The 21,783-nt window shown below is 42.7% G+C and overlaps 1 protein-coding gene across 1 annotated transcript in view; it reads right to left on the bottom strand.

The window, feature by feature from the left end:
* Positions 1 to 21,366, bottom strand: part of APOOL (apolipoprotein O like) — a 233,422-nt gene extending 212,056 nt beyond the window's left edge. The window contains exon 1 of the mRNA XM_086918770.1: positions 21,272 to 21,366. Within this exon, the coding sequence (XP_086774896.1) occupies positions 21,272 to 21,283 (12 nt within the window). The 5' untranslated portion in view covers positions 21,284 to 21,366. The remainder of the gene's footprint in view (positions 1 to 21,271) is intronic.
* Positions 21,367 to 21,783: the final 417 nt, after the last annotated feature.

The following is a 21,783-nucleotide window of genomic DNA, read 5'->3' as shown; positions in this document are numbered from 1 at the left end:
CTTCGTTACAATATATATCTTCTTTCAGCCGGGGACTGTGTGTACAGTAATTTTGCTTTAAAAAAATACCAGGGCATGCGCTATACAGATCCGAATGTTTTTAATTAATAAAAAACAATGCTTGTTTTAGTTAGCATAACTAGGTTTTAGTTGACATGCATAGTCCGAAATCAGCCTGCATTGACATTTGTTTTGCAGTGACAGAAAGAAAAATGTGCTTTTAAATTACATGAACGAGTTTCCTATGAGCATGTTTCTCATTTTTGTCTTTTCATCTCAGAAAATAAGTGATATCGAATTTATGGCATATAATTTTTGGTACTGTTTGATTTGTGAAGCTGAATTGTATTAATGTGTGTTCCTCTAAAAGGTAGCCATGTGCAGAAAGTTTCTGTATTTGCAACAAATTCAAGGTTCTTTACCAGAGTCTGATCTAAGTAGCTGTACTGACTATTGTTTTTACTTGCTGCACAAATGCCATGTTATTTCATTCATTTCCTAATGTACCCCCGGTTATATTGTATATAATTTCAGATTTCACAATATCAAGAGAGTAGTTTTTACTGCCTGAAACCTATGAAAGGTGCCCTTTTTGAGATGTGTGCCAGACCTCTCTTGCTTTCTGAACTGTGCAGACTCTATGATGGTATACCTACTGATTTGTACTTCCATGAAGGCAGACTTTATACTAGTCTGTCTACTGATTTTACTTAGTCCTTTCTTGACTTTTGAACTAAGCAGATTTTTGCTAGTACTCTGGCTGAATTATACTGTGGTTATGGCTATTTATTTGTTTTGGAAATTGACCATACGTTGATGTGGCCTGTATTTGCATTATTTGATGTTTTAATGAAGCTGATTTGAATCCAGCTAACTACTTTTTTTGCCTTCTGTAGTGATTCTTAAATTTGACTGAACCTTTATGGTTTTGACCTTGAATTTTGCCCTTTGGAGGTTTCTTTTATTTGGACAGGGGCATCGTCTTATGAGGCTTGTAAGGCCCCAGTCTTGCGTCTCAACCCATTTTGTTTAATAATTAAAAGTGGTGGTACACATGAGAGTGATATGGGTGGAATACGTTGCTGGAGTGGGTTTTCATGTTCTTTCCTATCTACTCATTATATGCTGTGCCTCTTGCTGTACAAAGCAGGTAACCTTACAGTGGAGGTTGCACAAGATATAATTATTTATTGATTAGACACCGACCTACAAACTTCACCCTGCTTAAAAACCGCTCTATAAGTATTCCAAACCTTCATATTTTTTATTTTTTATTTTAGTGTTTTATAGAGCGCGAACTTGACCCTTGAGGGTATCAGATCGCTTCACAAGGTTTACAAAAGTGAACAAACAAAAGGCTTAGAAGTATACAAAATGATTGGAGAGGGGCAAGGGTGCTGGACCCATAGGGGAATAGGAGGGACACAAGTGTATGGCTACATTTACTGTTAGAATCCGTATAAAACCCCACAGTTTCTTAGTGGAGTCAATAGGTGATCTGAGGCATAGGCGATAGTCTTAGATTAGTCAGGCACACTGTGGTGGTTGAAGGCAGAAATTACACAAGGAATTTACCCATGAGGAAAGTTTTGGCCTCCTTTTTGAAAAGTGCCAGAGAAGGGATTCTTCTGATGGCGGGTGGAAAAGAGTTCCATATTCGTGGTGCAGCCCCTGAGAAAGCCCGATTGTAGGTTTTTTTTTCCGAAAACAGGCAGGTTGGAGCAAGAGGTCTCTGGCGGACCGGGAGTTCCTGCTTCCTCCAGATACCACTAGTTTCTGCGCCAGATAAGCAGGGAGTTTGCGTATAGAGCCTTGTGTGTAATGCAGGCCAGTTTCAGCTGTATTCTGGCCTCAAGGGGGAGCCGGTTCAAAGCTTTCAGATGTGGAAAGAAGTGGTTGAATTTCCTAGTGCCAGTAAGTAGTCTAGCGGCCGCATTGAGGCAGGCTTTTAAAGGTGCCAGGGAGATCTTGGGTAATCCGAGAGGGTGGAACAGCCACATTCCAGCCTAGAGATGACTAGTGCACGGACTGCCAATTTTAGATAAGGAGCATCAATGCAGGGTTTCAGCTTCCTTGGGTAGCTCAGGTGGAACATGGCTGATTTAGCCATCGAGTTGATGTGGTCCTGCATGTTTAGGTTGCAGTTGAGGATTATACCCAGAGATTTGGCAGAGTCCACGATGGTTGGCAGGCAGTTTAAGGCTGTGATGGCCTTGATCCACATCTGAATCTCCGGGTTGGCTTTTGTAGGGGAGATTAGGAGAAATTCCGTTTTCTTTGCATGGAGTTGGAGTTGGTTAGAGGCGAGCCATCGGACGGTCAGTTTCGAGGATCTCCTCGAGCGATTACATTTTTATGTATATTTGGGTGTTGTCCACGTACATATGGTAGGAGATGTTAGCGGTGCGAAGAACTCCGGTAAGCGGCTCTAAGTAAAGGGACTCAAACCGTGACCGGGGTGGGAGCCGATAGGTTGTCGTTAATTAAGAATCTCTGAGATCGATTGTGGAGCCATCCAAACCCATCCTGAGTTTGAGGCATTCAAGTAGTTTTCTTGGTTGACCGTGTCGAAGGCCGAGGATAGATCTAGGCGGGTTAGAAGGCAGGTTTTGCTTTGGTCTAGGGCTTGGAGGGTATCATCCACGATGTGGAGCATAGTAGTTTCAGTGCTGTGCCCCGGTCTAAATCCAGATTGGAAGTCATCAAGTAGGTGGAAGTTGTTGATGTGTTGACTTAGTTGCTGTTGTACACACTTCTCTAACACTTTGGCTAACAGAGGGATATTGGAGATAGGTCTGAAGTTGTCAGGGGAGGCTGGATCCAGCAATGTTTTTTTTTAAAATAGGGAAGACTTGGCCGGCTTTCAGAGAGTCCGGATCCGATCCCTGCTAGAGAGAGGCCTTGATTATTGCAGTCCAGCTAGGAACAATGGATTGGGAAGCAGCAGTGAGGCAGTTGGATGGTAGCGGGTCAATAAAGTGGTTTTCGGGTTTAAGGTAGAGAGGATTTTAGAGACGGAGTCTTCGTCATAGTATTTGAAGTCGGTCCAACGTGCTTGGCTTTTAAGTGAGCCCAGTGGGGGTAGCGCGGAAAGGGGGTGGGGCAGGTCAGGAAGGGGTTGAGACTATGTAATTCATTTCCTAAGGCAGTGATTTTATCAGTGAAGAAAGAGAATTCCTCAAATGATATTAGAGACTTAGGAGACTCTTTCGGTGTTTTAGCCAGTCTTTTGATTGGTGTTTGACCAGTTCAAAGAGCTTGTGGGGTCTATTGTTGGAATTCTCCAGTTCCGATCAGAAGCATTCTTTTTTGAATTGAGGATGTTCTTCTTGTAGGAGTTTCTTACCTGGCGGAGAAGTTTAAGATGCACAGCAGAGGGGTGCGGTCTCCAGATTCTTTCAGATCGCCGGAGGGATCTCCTCTCCATGTTGAGGGATCCAGTGAACCAGGGGTTTCTGTCCTTGATTGGTGTTCTTTTTAGTTTTAGTGGGGCAAGGTCATTCAGAATGTTCGATATAGTCGCTGAGTAATGATCATTGAGGTCACTGACCGTAGTTATATGCGAGGGGGGTGGGGGTTTGAGGTCAGATTTGCAGCTAGCCTCCAGTTTCATGTGGTCAAGGTTCTTGGTGTCTCTGACCCAGCGTTTTGGAATCACCGGTTGCAGTACCTTTGTCTTGTGGGTCCCGGGTAAAAGGAAGGCAATGGTTTGGTGGTCAGACCAGTCACATGGGTCTATGGAGATAAGCTTGACTGAAGATTCCTTAGAGATGATCTAGTCCAGGGTGGCCCCTTTTGAGTGAGTTTGCAGAGAGCAGGCTTGAGTCAGGGCTTGATGGGTTAGGAGGTCTTTGATGGCGTTAACGTGGGGATCCTTAGGATCGATCCAGTGCAGGTTGAAATCACTGATAAAAATCTTTTTTGCATTGGAGGAAATCTTAATTGTGATGATTTCCAAGAGGTGATCGGTGAAAGAGTCGTTCAAACCTGGGGGGTGGTAAAAGATGTGCAAATTGTACAGATGTATTGAGTTGCTTAAAATGGAGAGGGTGAGGTATTCGCCGTGAGTTCCGTGACAAGGAGGCTAGATCGGTAGATGCAGGCGATGCTGCTTACTTTCCTGCTGGATTGTCTGTCCTGTCTAGCAATATTGTAGTTGGGAGGGACTAATAGGTCCATACAAGGAGTAGAGTAATCATTGAGCCACGACTCGTATTGCTAGGTCTAAATTTTTGTTCAGGATGTGATGAGCAATATCACGGCGTGCTTAACTGCAGATCGACAATTGATTAAGAGACCAGATAGATAGATAGATAGATCTGGATGAGTGACAGGGGTCTGGGCGGACAGGAGTACAGGAGCAAGGTTGCTTTTAACCACACTTCTGTTACGGTGGGTTGCTGGCCTGTTGGGGTTGATGGTGACCGTGCTGATGGTATGTTCGGGACTCGCACCTAGTGGACAAGGGATGACTTGGATAGAGTTGTGGTCTTGGAGGATGGCTAGGATTTTGTTTTCCGTGAGGTCTAGTGGAATTGAGGTGGCAGTGGTAGAGTTGTAAGAGAGGGCAAGAGCTTGTAGTGTAGTTCCTAGTTTCCCACTAGGCCCTGCGCATTGGAATAACATAAACAGTAGTATCGACGTGGAACTGCGGATATTCCAGGCCTCCACTGACTATGCTAAACTTAATTGGGTTGTGTTACCAACTAGCTCAGAGGTCACTGGAAACTTTCTTCTCTGCATAGGAAGTGATCAGCTTCCTTGGCACAGACAAGAAGGGATTCAGTTTTCCAACAACCGTGCAACATGACAACTTTGCTCCTCAGATCAAGAGTCAATCTCTAGGGTCGTGTGAAACAATAGACATGTATTTCACTCAGTCAGTCTAGTGCAGTTTACTTTCACGAGATGTAGAGAATAGAGAGACGGGCTTTTGTCAATAAAGGGTTAACATTTATTGAACAGTCTTTCTTCTCGTACAAGAGAAATGTATTACCACAATTGCAAAGCTTGTTATGATAAAAAGTACGTACAGTAAGATAAGTATTGCAAAATAATACTGTAAAATCATTGATATGGTTTCTTAGCCATACAATGGTTAAAAGTAATAAAACATATATACAGTCATATATACAATAGGCTAAAATACTCAACTGGTGCTTCTAACTAAGCCTACCCCAGTGTGCCTGACCTAAGCCTAACACGTGAAAGGGGAGTAAGTAAGTAGCTTTAAGTTAAGTTGGTTTTGCCAAGGTTTGTTTCAAGAATTCTCATTTAAGGGTTTAGTCAGCTCCATACCTCTGAATAGAATGATGGAGGTTTGGTATCTCCTTCAGGGGAAGCTCGATATCCCTGTCACCCGCGAGGGTAAACCGGAAGCGCCGGAGCTGGATTTCTCTGCACGAGAAAGGCAGCGGCTCTTCTTCAGCGCGACAAGAGGAGGAGGCGGGGGACAGCGTCCGCGGGCAGCTGGATCTGCTGGGCTCTTCGCAGAGGGACGTCTGTTCGGCTCCTAAGCGTACTGCACCATCGTTCGCGCTTTAGCAGCGATAATGGTATCAGTAGCTTCACCACCACAGGGATAGCAGGCTGCAGCGACAGAGTGCTACAGTGCTCGGCAACAGCAACGGTATGCACAACAGGGTGCACAACAGCTCTCGACCACAATTGCTTAAGGCAACGTTGGTAGTATTTATACCTGACAGGTGCCGGGTTTGACGCAAGTTTGCTGGACATAAGACGTCAATTAAAGATATCACTAGGAAGTGATAGCTATCAGTTGCTCATTAGAGTTCTATTACTAATCAAAACAAGGCAAGGGGGATTTCCCAGTTTGCTGAGTTTTTATCTTGTTGAAGAACTCGGAGTGTTAATCTAGGAATATCAGATAGTGACTTCTGCTCTGTCATTGCACTAATTGGTCGCAAAGGAAGTGGCAGAGAGAGATATCCTTGAACGTGGCTCTGTTCGTGTGAGGTCAGAGATGACTTTCTGAATATCGCACTTGAACGGTTATGCCAATATAGGGAATAAAATGGATTTATAGCCGAATAGGGGCATAAGGTCACAGTATCGATCAGGACCCTAGATAAACACGCAACAAGCTCGGGATTCCTCCTCTGAAATGTGGCAAGGTTGCTTGCGAGAGCGAAGATGTCTCAAGGGTAGCGGTAGTGGGTGCTTGGGAGGCTCTGTGACCTGTGGGGGGACTGATATCAGCGGGGGCTTGATGTTAGCAAGGGATAATACGGCAAAGTGAAGGAGGTTCATAAGGTCGAGAATGGAGATATGGATGCTCTGGGTTTGTTTGGCTGCTCTGGAGTGCAGAGTTTTGAGATCAATATAAGCGGGAGGTGCTAGAGGGCAGGGGGGCAGAGGTTCAGGAGCAGTACAAGTGGCATGCATAGGTGGGAAGGGAGAAGTATTGGCTCGAGCCGAATCAAGGGTCTTTGGAAGCGTACCAAACTCGCGGTTCGGGTGGATGGCTGGCGGGAAGGTGGTCAGAGGTCTTGGGGAGACTCTGTTGGAGGTGCCGGGGGACATGCTATAAAAGGTTAGGGTGATCAGTGTTGGGATCAATTAGAGGGCTGGCTCGATCTGAATCAGGGCTCTTTGGCAACGTAACAGTCTCCCAGTCAGTGGGGGGCGCTAGGTGGGAGGAGAACAAAGGTGTAGGGGAGATTCTGTAGCCAGGGTCAGGAGACATGCTATGGAGGATAGGATGGACTGTGATGAAAGCCCTAGGAGGGGGGTATGTGGGTGACTAGGCACTTTAGGCTGGCAGGACGGCGGGTCATTGGTGCGTGTCTTAGCTACCCTATCGGTGTTGTGCACATGGTTTCTGAGGAGGATGAAAAGGTCTGCAAATTTATTGAGGTTATTGGTTGAGGCTTGGATCAGAACAATGCCGTTTTTGTAGAGGGTGATGGTGAGGTCAGCTCGCAGGGTTGAGGAGGGCGCTATTGTGAGCTTGGTGCCGTATGGAATGTTCCTGGTTGAGTGAACATCAAGAAGGTGAGTAAAGGTTTTGCGCCAGGCGGCAGTTCTTCTTGAGTAGAAGATAAGGTCATTAATGACTATGCCGATGTCCGCGCTGTAGCGCAGGTTGGATATCAGCATCTCACGGTGGCTTTTTAGGGTGGCGTGCTTGAATGATTTAGCAGCGGTTTGGATAGGTTGGGGGGGGGGTAGACCAGAGTATAAGTGTTTTCCCCAATCACGGTCAGGCCAGGACATGGCGTGTTGGTTAGGGTAGGGCACTATATGTCCCAATTGAAAACAAGAAGCCACACACAAAACATACTGACAAGCCATTAGTGATGGGTAGGGATGGAGGAAATATTGCAGATCCTGAAAGACATGTGGATACTCTACTACCCTATGAGATTGGGGCAAGATTAGGATGCATGGAGAAGTGCTGAGCACAGTGTTGTACTTTTAGTGACAATACATCTGTCAACACGCTTTCACAAATTGTTTCCCATAAACATCAGCATAAGACTCCTGTTGTGCATCTTGACTCTACAAATAATATAAAATCACCAAAATGTTAATCCAAGTATACACATGACAAAGGAAAGGGCAGTTTATAAGGCAAATAGAAACTATGGAAAGACTATACATGCTGCCAGACCTGCAATGATGCGTGCCAGATTGATTGACTTAGTTTATCTTTTATGTGGTATTATTTACTTGGTTGGTAGCTCATCAGGAAGCTTCCAAAGTTAGGAAAACACCAGTCTTTTCCACACATTGTGGATCTCCTTAGATCAATTTCTGACATTCCAGAAGCAGAAACCCACACATGGCAGCAGGTTAGCCCGAACTGGCCTCATAAGAATGAAGTGATGCTGCACTACTCTGTTTTATCAGAGGCTGTCTTTGCGGACGCTACTACCACAAGCCATCCACCAGATGCAATCTATAGAACTTACCAACAGCAGCAGGCAAAAGACATTTGTTTCCATAATGCCCGCGCTACAAGTTGTCCAGGATTGGGCATCCATCACTAGTGGCCTGCTATCATTATGCACCAGTCACAGTTTATAAAAAGCCCACGGAACAAAGGATGACAGCTGAGATAATTAAGCTGCTAGATACTGGCTGCTGTAAAATGCTGGCTGTCAAACTAGCCTATATACTTATTTAGTAATCCGCCTTCTTATCAAAGCTATTTATTTAGACGCTAACTCAGGACATGCTACATAGTGCATACTGTATCAACATGCCTGCCATAGTATACTATTCCTGCCTCATATTTGGATATACTCTAAAGTCTTCGTCCCCTACAGGAAAACACCATAAAACCCCTCTGTCGTCTGCATTTAACATTTAAATGTACAATCTCAAGTGCTCACCATCTGTCAGGCAGGCTGTTAAGCATCTGCTTTGCAGACACACACAGCCTTCAACTACATCAACTTCTCATGTCAAAAACTCCCAATATTTTCTGGCTAGCTGAATCTTTTTGTTCACCCCTTCAAGCAACGCTTTTTTTGCAAAAGCACACTACTAATGACAATTGTATTGCACATTGGTTGTCTACAGTCCTTTATTATGGTTATTGATCTATGAAGTGTAAATTTGAAAAAATACTCAAATCTAGTTGATAAAATGTAAGTAAATATTTGAAAAGAAGATAGTGGTGAACATCTGGGTAGCTTGCATCCATGCCATTTTTTTAGCTTTTGTTTGTAGGAGTTTCTTCAAGGTCTGGCTCTTTGAAGTTTATATTAGCAATAAAACGAATACAGAGAGTGGCTTTGGGTAGACCCTCTTCGCACATTTGCTGTTTTTTGTTTAGCTATCTTCGAGCAATTGAGCAATTGCCTTTAACAAGCCTTTATCATGTGCCCTTCACAGTCTGAATGAGTCCACGACAGTACATGGATATTTACAGTTTTACTGTAGATTCAGTATCGTAAACGCTGTAGCACCTCTTTTGTGACACCACCTGAGCAAGTAAGAAGCTAACTGACACCAGTGATAATGAATTCTCTTTATCTACCTTTTGCTATGCATCTCTTTTAAACCGGGCCCAGCCAGCACACCATATAAGATTTCAAAGGGAATCCTCTTATCAAAGATCATGATAGTAGAGTTGTGTTAAATGTGGAGATTCTATGGCCGGCGAACACCACTGATTCTAAAGGAACACATAATGTTAGCTGCATCAAAGTTGGGATGCAATGGTCATTCTAGGGGAGAAGAATCCCCTCATCTAAGATGGCATTCCGCATAAATATAATGAGACAATGGTCATCTTAGGTGAGGGGATTCCCCTTATCTGCGCCACTGCTCGACTGCAACCAGCGGCCACCAACAACACCTAGTGTAGCTTAGACACCAAGACAAACCTCTCATTCTAAGGGTCTTCATGTAAAAACTATGGCAAAACAGCCTTTGTAGTTTAGGGGATTCCATGGTCATCATGTTCAAGTCCGGAAAGGCAGGAATCTCTTCTACCAGTTACAGACCCGTATTTCAGGCCCAGAGGTTAGCAGTAATGGGGAAGTTGGAAATGGGACAGGTAATGTTCCCAGGGAACGCGATTTTGCTGGTGATGAAGCGGACTTTGGAGATAAGTTTAGATTCAGTACGCTGATTTAAACTCCCATAATTTTTAATTCACTAACGAGTGTTGCATGTTTTTGTACCGATTCAACCTAGAATAGTGTGCACCTACACGAACATGTGGGACTAATTATAACTGCTTTTATCAGGTTTGTCAATACGTTTTTAATAATATATTTACCTTGGTTTTTTTTTTGTCAAACATTAACTGTGGCCCTTTTAAATAATAGCATGTGCTTTCTCTTAAATGTGCTTTTGTTTATGTCTTGTCTTTCATGTGACAGTGTTTTGTTTGTCTTTTGTGCATTATGCTAGATAACATAGACTAATGGGTATTAGTCAAGGGGGTGGGTAACAGAATAATTATAATTTCTCGAATTAATTGATGTCTTGTGTTTCCTTGCATACTAGAGTCATGCTAAAAGAGGCCTGTGGCCTATTTCTAAAATGGATGTCCGAAGTCCTGTCGAGTTGGGCCTTGCACAGCAGTGAATGAAAAGAAAATATTTTCTTCATAATTCTTTGAAAAACACACGCGGAAGCAAGGCTGTGCGGAGCACTGAGATAATCATTGTATAAACTTTTATTGCCAAAAACAGGATGTGTATTGGCGGAAAAGCTTGGACAGAGGAAGCAACGAACATTTTTATTAAATGTTGCAAGCTTCGGAAGAGCCTGTGACACTCTTAGTCAAAGGACAATGCCGCTCTTGATTCTTACAATGTGAAAGGCGAATGACTTCATGGAGTGACATTTCTCGACCAATCATGCTTCGTGTTGGTCGGTTATTTGTATTCTTTTAGTTAGTTTTAGATAGAGAAAAGGTATAAAAATTGCCCCCTTGCAAAGAGCATTGTTGGCTCGTTCCTGTGCTCCAGAGATGCTGTTGGACTTTTGACTCACTTAAGATATTCTGAACTTTACTTTTTCCCTTTAGTTTTTTCTTTAGTTAAGTTAGGGAAATAGGGTTTAGGGAAAGGATTTCCTAAATGTTTAAGCATTTCTCATGCTGATTTTGCTTTGAGCTGACAGTCAAATGTGCCTTTCTAATAAAATAATGCTGCTAATTAAAACGCAAATAAAATAATTAATTTCTTAAAATTGCTCTTTGCTTGACAATTAAAGTTAATAAAATAGATTTTGAAATATCAAGCAGGTCTTGTTTGTTTCATTTGAGTTACCATTAGTTAATCCATTGCCTATGATTTGACTTAATTAAATGTATATAAAGTGTTTGATTAATTAGGTCATATATGATTCAGTTGGTCAATTCATGTCTCAGACATTTATGGGCCTAGAGTTAGATTTATGAATTATGGTGAGTATCGTGGTGTAGAGTTGTTCATATGAGACTGAATTTCCTTTGGCCAGCTGGATCACTGGCTTCTTGTAGCTGAGAAATGTGGACGTGAGTGCAAGGGTGGCCCAACTGCGGTGCCACAGAGAAATGGCACTGCATGTCCCTTTACTGGAGGAGATGTTAAGTCGTAGACCTTCTCGCTACCATGCAGAACACGGGGAGGGACAGGACCCATAAATCAAGCAAACAGTCCTACTAATGTTCCACCTGTGGGCTCCAATGCCCCAGGTATTGTTATTCCTGGAGCAACCCTTTCCAATACCTCCACTCACTCCTGCCTCTCAACTGGCAGGTCTTACTCAAGATCCTTCATCACCTCTCCGAGGTCTTCCTCATCAGCCTTTGGCAACCCCATCCCAAAGTAAAGCTTTGTCGTCCTATCCTACAGAATCCCTTTCTCCACCTCCTTTCAGACCCGCACCTACACATTCAGCACAAAAAGGGGACTCCTTGCCTTGCAGAGGTTCCCTTCCCTAGCTTTTAACAGTTACTCATGAACAAAATATTTTCGCAACTAGAGGACTCAGAAATACAATTCCCAAGGAGGAAAAGGGACTATGTGCCGTCTTGCACCGAACTGGGCGCCAAAAGGCTCCGAAGTACTTCCAGAGGCTCACGAAATTCTGGACAAAGAAGCAATGCATACACACAATTTCATTAATGAAGAATTGTCCAAGTTAGTACACAATAAGTATCTTGACTACAATGCTAGTAGAAAGAAAGATAGCAAAGTCACCCAAACCCTGCCCTCCCCCCCCATTCGTCTCCAAGCAGGTTATGAAAGCATCGATAGAGATGTGCAGTATTGCATGTACTGACCAGACTCAAGTGATTCAAGTCTCTCATCATTTTCTTAGAATGGTTTGAGTCAATCCCCAAACCCCAAGCCTCTTTGAAAGAAGTCTCCAGATTTGACGCAACCCACCTCACCCATCATGTTCATGTCCTTTGGAGCAGAATGGAAATGGTCTCATTCACAAAATATTTCCCAGATATTTGTCAAATCCCTGAGCAAAGAAATGCACAGACTGTGAAAATGATAGAAATAGCTAAATTAACTCTTTTCATGAGAGCTGTTGTAAATTAAAGCATTAAGTTGTCAACCTATGAGGTAGTGATGGGTTGCCTTGCCAGCATTTGGGGTGTGCCTAGGCCCAAGAAATTGAATATGCTATGTTGCTAGACTACTTTAAGGAATTAACAAAGTGGGTCCTGACGAAGAATTTTCAAAGGACTTCTGGACTGTAGCCGTGCTGGCAGGTCCCTGTGAATGTCCTCCTAACCAAACAGACTGGTGCTCGGTGTGACGGCCACAGAAACTTGATCCATGACAGTCACATCCAAAGATTTCCAATTCCTTTGCCTTATGATGTTCACATGCTTGGACACTTTGGGAGAGAAGAAACAAAGTTTGCCCAAACAAAAACTGTTTGGCAGTGGAGAACTGATTGAGGATGAGCAAATTCCACTAAACACTGGTAAAATCATTTTCATACTACAAAGAACATGGGACCCACTGGAGATATTGCCTAAAAAATATCAAAAGACATCACCACAACGAGAGACACTCCTCAGTATAACCTCAGACCTCATCGGCTGAAATAAAAGAGAATGAATATCATCCCTTCTTGTGAAAGGAAATCCTTGGGTGGTCATGGCTGCCAACTTTAAAGGACTGCCTCTGAGTTGAGGAACTTTGAACACTCCTAAATATGTGCCTTACCCTTTGAAGTACTGACTGATTTGAGGGCTGCCCCCTCACTGTTTCGAATATAGGTCTCTTTGGAAGAAAAGGAGCACCTCTAGGGGACCTCTATGGCCCTATGAAACTTTTGGAGAATATTGCTCTTCCAAATTCTATATATTGTGGTTGTATTGTTCTGTGCTTGTTTACTGATCTATTATGTTTTGGTCGTATTACGTACATATTGTGAACAATGGACATATAGTGCAACTGGCAATTCTATTTTCCCATAGACATAGTTTGTAGCAAACTTACTTGGCCATTCTGTTAAAAGAAAAAAGAAAATGGATGAGACATATTCTGCCCTTAGGATTAAGAGAAAGAGGTGGTATCACTCTAAAATGGGTCTCCCAAGTGTGTTGTTTTGCTTGTTGCTGCTTATAATGGGTCTGCTATATTTCCTAGAGATTAAATATACCATACACCTGGCTGTGCCTACACCCTCTGCAAGCATCACCCCATATACTCTAGCCCATGAAGAAATGGCTCATAGGGAGGACATATGTCATAATTTCTTTGTCACGCTCACCAAGTCTTAAATAAAGGAGAATGCTGGATATGCTTGAAATTTCCATTCTTTGTAGATGAAGGGTATGCCCCTTCTACAAATATCTCTTCCTTTTGAAGCGTCCTGCTATGTTCTACCTGTGGCAATTCCTAAAACAGAACAACAGATTTTAAGGTTTTGGTGGTGTCGCGCTCTAGCACCAGGACTTTTCCCCATCTTTATATCTACAATACCACACATATTTTGGAAAGGGGAAATTGCACCCAAGTGATCAAGCTCAATGCAACGTTCCCCCTAACCAGAGTTTTCACTCCTTTGTTTTAGGGTCATAACAATGGAACTGCTTCCATTTCTTTGCTGAAACAGGATAATGAAAATGTACCATTCTTAAAACTAAGAAGGAACAATGTGTCTGAGAGCATTTGCATTAAAAGTAATGGTATCTCCACAGTGGGAAATAGTGAGAATTGAACTATGACTTTTGAGATAGCAACAACAATGTAACTTTTCCCTTTCATGTAGGTGACTCTTGATTACTTTAATAGTGGGGATAAAGCCTTCACTTGGCATCCAGTAAAGTGGGGTGTGGGAGGGTTGTTGTGACCTTGGGTTTATAATGCCTACTGTGTCTGTTATAACTATGAAGGAAATTAACAAGGGATCAAAAGGATCAGACATACCTAGGGGTAAAGGAAATATCAACCAAAATGATACTACCTCAAAAGTGGTAGGTGATGTATTAAAGGTTTTCTTACGCTGGTGCGGCCCGAATATCAATTCTCTAGCTATATTTAGACTGGCATGACTACTGGAAGCTACTGTGCATGAGACAACAGGAATTACTGAAAATATAACAGTAGAGTTGAAGGTGGTGAGGCTTGTTTCCCTTTTAAAATAGAATGGTCCTAAGGGATGTGGCATTCCTATAGCCCGACGCCTAGGAGATATTGTTTAGGGTCAAGGGCAACAAGTTTTCATGTGTATTTTGTCCTTGGAACAAGTAGGCCCAACCCCCTACAGCACAAACCCTTTGGCTGCCAGTCTAGAGTACCACATTATGGATCAAGGAAGGGCATTGTCTACAATTAAGGTAATATGTGTGTTCATGTGTTAATGCTGTTCAAACTTGTATTTATGGTTCACTAATGTAAAGCCTTTATTATTAGGGTGAGCACTAAAAGTAAATGTTGTTAGCTCTGCCTGAACTACTGACGGTGGGTGCAGTATAAACGTGTACATACGTTTTCAAAGTTTAGTAATATGAGGCTATGTATAATGCTCCCAGAATGCTCTCTGATTATATGAACATTTTTGCAGAAGCTAGACAGCAACAGTGATGATTGCTTTCAAAATAAAATGTTCACAAAAAACATTGTGATAAACTACTGTACGATTGTAGGTACCATATCTTTGCAGCATCATTTAGTAACAGGTTGCTTATATTTTCCAAAAATATTCATAATGTAAAATCAGTGTAACCAGTTAAAATATGATTGTGGGGAAACAAAAATAAACAAGCATTGGCAAAGCCAGTAGGTATGAAATTGGTGGTCATGCTTCTGGTTTTGTCAATGCGTGACTTGTTTAGGCATGGTTTTTCTAACACCTTATTGTGTGGGAGCTGCAGGGCCCTCACCATTCTAACCAGAATTGGCAAAAGCAAAAATAGTTTTTGGTCTCAAAAAGCACACATTGCCACAGCAGTTCCAGGCACTGTACAAATCTTCTTTGTGTGCCAATATGCTTCTTGTTAAAGAGCAGAATACTGCCACTCACAGTGAAGCCAGCTGATAGACCGAGAGAAGGAAGAAGAGAGAGAGACATAATTGTATTAAACTCAAAAGGTCGTGGTTAACGTCAGGCCTAATTAGAGGCCCAATTATTAAACAAAGTCTCAAAAGTGCATCCATGGTATAAATACTTGCATTAAGTGCATATATACAGAATTTACAGAAGTAGGCCAAGAAATAGTACTCCTAGAAAATATTTGTGAACTGCATTTTAGCATGAGCAAACGTGCATGTGTAGATTTGCTCATGTGAAACTCTGAATGTTTCAAGGTCACTTTTCCTCCAACCACTTTTTTTCCCAACCCCGAGGAAGTTTTACGTCTGCCGATGTCAGGAGTAAACTTCCAAACTTTTTTAATACGGGAAAAGATTAGAAAATAGTTGGTGAAAACCCTGAAAACATGCAAGTAAGTAGGTTTGCACAAACTCAAAAGGGCATTCCAACCCTCAAACTATTGCTTACCACTAAGTTCAGCCCCAGTATGTAGACCTGCAGAAATGTAGCAACATAAGGGAATTGCTAGTATTCTATGGTACGAGCCCTGGCATAATAAGAGAGGCTTTATCAGAACTCTTATATAATGAGATTGCTGCCGTAATTTCTCGCCGCATTACATGGCACAAACGGAACAAGTGGATTTTGTTACAGGACAAGTAGAATTATGAAGCAACCTGCCCCATCAGCAAGTAGATATTTTATTAAATCCCAAGCCCCTGACGATCCTTACATAATGCTGGCCGAGAAAGGATCGTCTGTAAAATTGTGGGTGCATCTTGTTGCACATAAGTTCCTGATTCGTCTACATCAGTCAGGGAGGCAATAAAAAGGTTACATGAGAGTGGCATGCAGGCTCATGGTGATATAGATACATGGGATTTAGCTGGCTCCTTTTGGAACCTCCTTAGTATATGGGGATAGAAGATAGGAATATTCTTTACAACAGTATTTTTGATAGTGCTAGGTTGTTGCCTCTTCAGGGCTCGAAAAATCCACACGCCCGCTCGGATTTGAGAGACAGATTTAATTAGGACGAGCTATTTTTAGATCCTACTCACCCCTTCCGGCGAGTAGGAAGACAAACTTAGTTTTGACCTCTGCCTTTGAAAGCAGAGCAAATGTGAAAAGTTAGCAACATTTAAAGGCATCTTTATTGCTTACAAAGTGAATGAACAACAAAAATGCATTTAAATCTAGTTAACTTGTCACATTTACTCTGCTTTCAGAGAAAGAGGTCAGGTGCATTACAGTTAGGTCGAGTAGATTTTTTAAGTTACTAGCCCTGCAGGACTAGTAACAACTTTATGATTATTTTTGCCCTGTTCATTAACTGTCTGCCTGTGTGTGGTCAGTTCACAGGGTGAATACTGAAACCTCCTCCAATCCCCTCCTGTAACACTTACTAATGCCCTTATAATGCGGGAAGTAGCAATACAACAATTGATGGAAAAGATATTTCCCATAATTCTATCAACCTACAAGATGCTGCTGATTGAGTTAATGAGCGGGAATATGCCCATTATGCCAACAGTGAGCCAATATATGTGCCCGTACACTTAGCTGGACTAAAATATAGAACTTCGGTTCAAGGGCTGTTTCTTAACAAGTGAATACATATGTGAACTTCAGTTCTGCCATTTTACAAGTCCTTCCATTCTGCTTTTAGAACTTCAGTTAACTTGCCTTTTCAGGCCCACATAAGGATATGTAGTTTAGAGGATGCGTTGAATCAAGGTCACCATTTGACCAGGGTATTGACACAGCTAGGTGTAGCTTAAATGTTCTATTTATCTGCCGAGCATTGCTATGTGCCAAGAGCGTTTGCATCAAACCCTTTACTTCATGCTATTTTTCCACTTGACTGATGCGTGTTGCCATTAATATGGACGGCCTAGGACTACAGATGCAGGTAGTCCCTGGGATCACTGATGTAGGCACTGCTTCTGACCATTTTGTTTATGGCCCGCAAATAAGGAACTGCTTGGGATCGTGGATGCATGTACTGCTTGTGAAAACTATTACATTCAACATGTGGGACCTCTGATTTATGCACTGAATGTGGCCAATACTGCATTCATAGCGACAACCCACACATGGCCTCCAAACACCGATATTAATTTGTATCATAGGCCAGTAATGCATGCATTGCCTCGGACCACTAATATATACATACAGCAGACCCATTGTTGTATATTAGAGCCTAGGAGCATTGATGCTAGTTTCTGGCTGTGCACTGAATCAGGACCTGTCTGGGACCATTGCTGTTAGTTACTACTTCCAGCAACTGACCCATGTTACTGGCAAGGGGCAATTATACTGATTAACGACAGGGGCTACTTGTGAACATAATGTTCAGGGGCCTCTGGCAAATAATGTCTGGGGCATTCAGGCCTGGCTCATTGACGCTTGTTGTCACCAGGGTCTACTGATACATCCTCATACCTGAGCCCACAGATGATATTACTGTCCTAGGCCATTTATTAATATTATAAACTGGAGGCAATCGTGCACAGTACTGCTGAGGTTCAATGAGCCACTGGTTCACATTACTGTTTGGCACTTGAGGCACATGACTGGGGCCAATAATGTACAATGAATACATATTCTGCCCTCAAGAACATATGGCATTACTGTCCAGTGCAATTGTTGTTCATTAGTGTCTTTGGCCAGGGATGCATACTGTGTCTGCAGTACTGCATGTGGCCATTGAGTCTTATACTCCAGGAGATCACTGAGGCACCCACTGTTCGCGATACAGATTAGTGCAGTGGGGTGGCGACGGCCTTAATTAATGTACTGCTAGAAGATATCAATTCATGTATTCAGGTCACAAGACCTAAAACAAAATAGATTGGGTTGGACTAACCAAGTTAGGGAGTATGCAAGAGACATCACTGCCCGTGACATCGCACTTCATCACACAAAGTGGAATCACAACCCATGAACTCACAGAAAGGGACATCACAGGAAGTGACATCAGATCTAATGACCTCCCACATGTTTAGCAGTACATTTGAGTGAATTGCAATATTTAACATTTAATATTTTGCGTTGAGGGGTCTGGCAAAAAAAATTATGCAACTCTGATGCAAAATCAGTGAGACATTCAGTAAGCGGGTTTCAAAAGTGCTGCCCACCACAGGCTTGCAGGCGACAAGTTTCCTAGAACGCGCACACAGGCGCGCGACGTGCAGAGCACTTTTTCCCACCACGTGCACACAACTCGCGTCACCACTTGTGTTTGTTTTTTATTTTATTTTGCGGCAGCGCAGCATTTCTTTTATGCATTTCTTTTGTGTTCTCTCAACACAAGAACCAAGCATTCTGTCAAAAAGACTGTGCGTGAGCTAAACCTTCGAAAAAGACTTTGTGCCCAATCTGAACCAGCATTAGCATTACCCGTAGGTCTGGGATTTAATGTGGTGCACTCTACACAACACAGGCACACTCCCCACTAAACTCTTACCTCTCATGGTGCGCGCGAACACACTCTCTTCCAGCACTCACACAGGCACCTCTGCAGTCACTATAGAGATCCACACCTTTCACACACTACAGGCACTGCCTGCACTCACACAAGAAACCTCTGCACTCATCTTGTGGGAGAACCTTTGGCACTCAACTCCTATAGGCACTCAACACCTATAGGCGCCCCCTGCATTCACCCACTGGAGGCACCCTTTACACTGACAGGCATACACACAAACACAGGCACCCCTGAACTGTCCCGATGCACTCACCCACTACAGGCACTCCCTGCAGTTAGTTAGGCACCACTGTTTTCACCCACTACTCACACACGCATAAGAGCCCTCCTGCACCAAGCCACCCCCTGCACTCATCTCTGCACTCACGCATAGGCACATGTACACGGACAATGGTATAGGGACTCATGCAGACATTCCCTGCACTCACTCTCCACAGAACCCCTCAGCACTCACCCCTACAAGCACACCCTGGACTCACCCTGTAGCGGAACGCAATGCCCCCGTAGCCAATAGGTCTCGCTTTTGGGACCTAATAAGTATTTAGTTTTGTAGCACAATATCATTGGTGCAACATCAACTGTTGCATGGCTAAATACTTATAAAGTCCCAAAGGCGAGATCTATTGGCTATGCCAATGCTTGTTTTTTATCTCTGCCACAAAAGAAATTGTCGACAAGGAGAAACGTGGCAGTAAATCGGTTCTGGTAAATTTAATGAATGACTGCATTCATTAAGAGAGCTATCAATGGAGATGCCCAGATCTTTGACCATGTTTTGAGCCGAGGGTGGTGGTGACATGTCCCCAGGCCACCAGAGTCTCCAATCTTCCGAGAGGGGGAACCAAGAAAGATAATCTTTGGTTTCTCAGGATTACACTTCAATTGATTCTTCATCAGCCAATTGAATGCCCTGGAGAGGCATATTCTGATCTTCTCACCCTCAAAGTCTACCCCCTTTTCACAGGTAAAAAGCACCTGTGTATCATTGATGTAAGAAATCATTTTAACCCTGCATGCTTCTGCCAATGATGCAGTAGGCAGCAAAGTCTGCATTTTATAAAATCCTATGGGGTTTAGGCACCTGCTGCATAGATCTGTGTGTGTCCAGTAAATCTCAGGGAATAATAATAATGGTAAGATAACTCTGGAGGTTAATGCTCTTGCTGGCGATATCGGGGTTTCGTCTAGTCTCAGTTTTGAATCAAAGTAAGCTAGAGGGTTAATATCTCTCCTGCAAAGCACATCATGTGACACAGTTGACAGATTTGTGTTTTATGTTGATGGGAAGGAGGTTACTGCTTTTAACACAGAGATCCTTTTGTTACATGCAGTTCATAAATTGTAATCCTTCTAATATAGAAGAGTGATCTATGAAGGCTATGTGACTCCTACACCTTATAACCCTCACTATCTTATTTAACACATTCTGTACATTGATTCACACACATAAGATTGATTGTCAATGTGTATGTGTGATGTAAAGTGCTCCAACGCCCTGGATTGTAATGAGCAGCGCTATAAAAGAAATAAAATAAAACAGTGGTATTTGAGTTATTTGTGTGAATACTGGGACAGACCCACACATTTGAAGTTCTTACAGTGCATGCATTTTGTCTTATATACAGGACCTGAACAAAGTCAAAAGCATGACTCTCTTACGTACATATTAAGCTGTGAGCCTTTGCTTACCCTCTATTGCATTTGCAGGTAGGTGTGATGGCTCCCATCCAGGATGTTAACCTAAAGAAAGCTTAATGGCCTCTTGACTTTGGTCTTTGTTATTGGCCCAGCTGGAGTTTCCAATATGAATGCCCCCTGCACGTTGCTGCTCGAAATAAAAGCAGCCAACGTACAGGTGCTGCTGAATGTGTCATGGTGGCTGAAAGTTACACCAAGGTGAGTTCGGGATCATTCTGTGGGGCCCAACTATTTGGCAGGAAGAGGCGTCCACCATATAATAAAACAGTGGGTGTGCTCGACTTGTGCCCTGCATGTAGTCTATGAGATCACTATAGTTTGGAATAACTTCGGTGAGTGTTAACTGATGCAAGTGGTTTGATGACATCCACTTTTTAACATAATGCTGCCTTTGGTATACTACTGATAAGTCGTACCATGCAGATGCCAGTGGGATGATGGCGTATAACGGGCATAGTACTGATACTGACGTAATGATATTAATTTGGGGCACAACATGACATCCATGGAATGATTATACCTATTTCTGGCTGATGCTAGCCTTGGCATAACTCTCGCTTATTAGTGCACCCATCCATACAGTCACAGTTTCGTCTCTCTATACATTCAACCTCTCTTCCAACTATTGACTGAATCTCGTATATGTTCACTTACTGTGCAAAACTCGCCAACTAAACACTGTATGCGTCGGTGGACTTGGCTCTTTGAAACCTTGTGTGTTTCTCCTCAAATGTTACAGGACATGATCTGCCAGTTAGGACTTGAAATAAATTAATTTCTTTATGGTTCATTTAGACGTATGTTGCTCACAACACAAAGTGTTTGTTCGAACGTCAGCAATGGCTAGAGCCTTTACGCTAGCGATGCCACTTCGAAGCTATGGTATTATTTAGACAGTGCCCGTCCTCTGTATTAACCTTGGTACTGGCTGTGCTCAATTTGATCTTTCAAGCAGACCATCGTGCATTACTGTGATTCCTGGCACAGCACATTTTCTATGATATTTAGAAGAGCTTCCCCGCATTGCTCTGGATCACATTTTCCATTGCAGAAAACCTCTTCGCCCCAGCCAATTTGCACTGCCGGGCTTTAACATAACTATCAAGCACTCACCCTCGTCGCCATGGTCTATCCTCTACCTCCACCAATGAACGAAACTCACAGACGGCGTCCGTAGGAGGACAAACTTCAATTTTTGCAGGCGTGCATGTGCAATAGGAGTTGTTGAGGAATATAGGCGCCATGTTGGAATGGTCGATAAACATAAAAATACATATAGTAATATAGACAATCAGTTAAAACCATTTATGAATCCAGCTGAAATATAAAGGCCTCTTCTCTTTAATCACTACATCCAATACGTATTTTTTAGTACGATTACATAATATTAAAACATAATAGATAAACTAATTTTCTGTTAAGTAGAAGATAGAATTTTCATTGCAATGTCTAGCAAGCACAGATTGCTTTTTGTTTTTAAATAAATTCGACTGTTAGTTTTTGGAGAATGAATACCGTTCCACACAAAGCCACTGGTTTATACGACGGCAGGGCGCCTCTGGATCGTCTTCGTTTCTGACGAAAACGAGGTCGTGGTTCTAGTGTATTTCACACTTGGTAATTTG

The sequence above is a fragment of the Lissotriton vulgaris genome, chromosome 4_1 (genome assembly GCF_964263255.1).
Source record: "Lissotriton vulgaris chromosome 4_1, aLisVul1.2, whole genome shotgun sequence".
NCBI lineage: Eukaryota > Metazoa > Chordata > Amphibia > Caudata > Salamandridae > Lissotriton > Lissotriton vulgaris.
The sequence above is the reverse complement of the archived record's forward strand: the minus strand, read 5'-3'. Positions and strand labels throughout refer to the sequence as shown.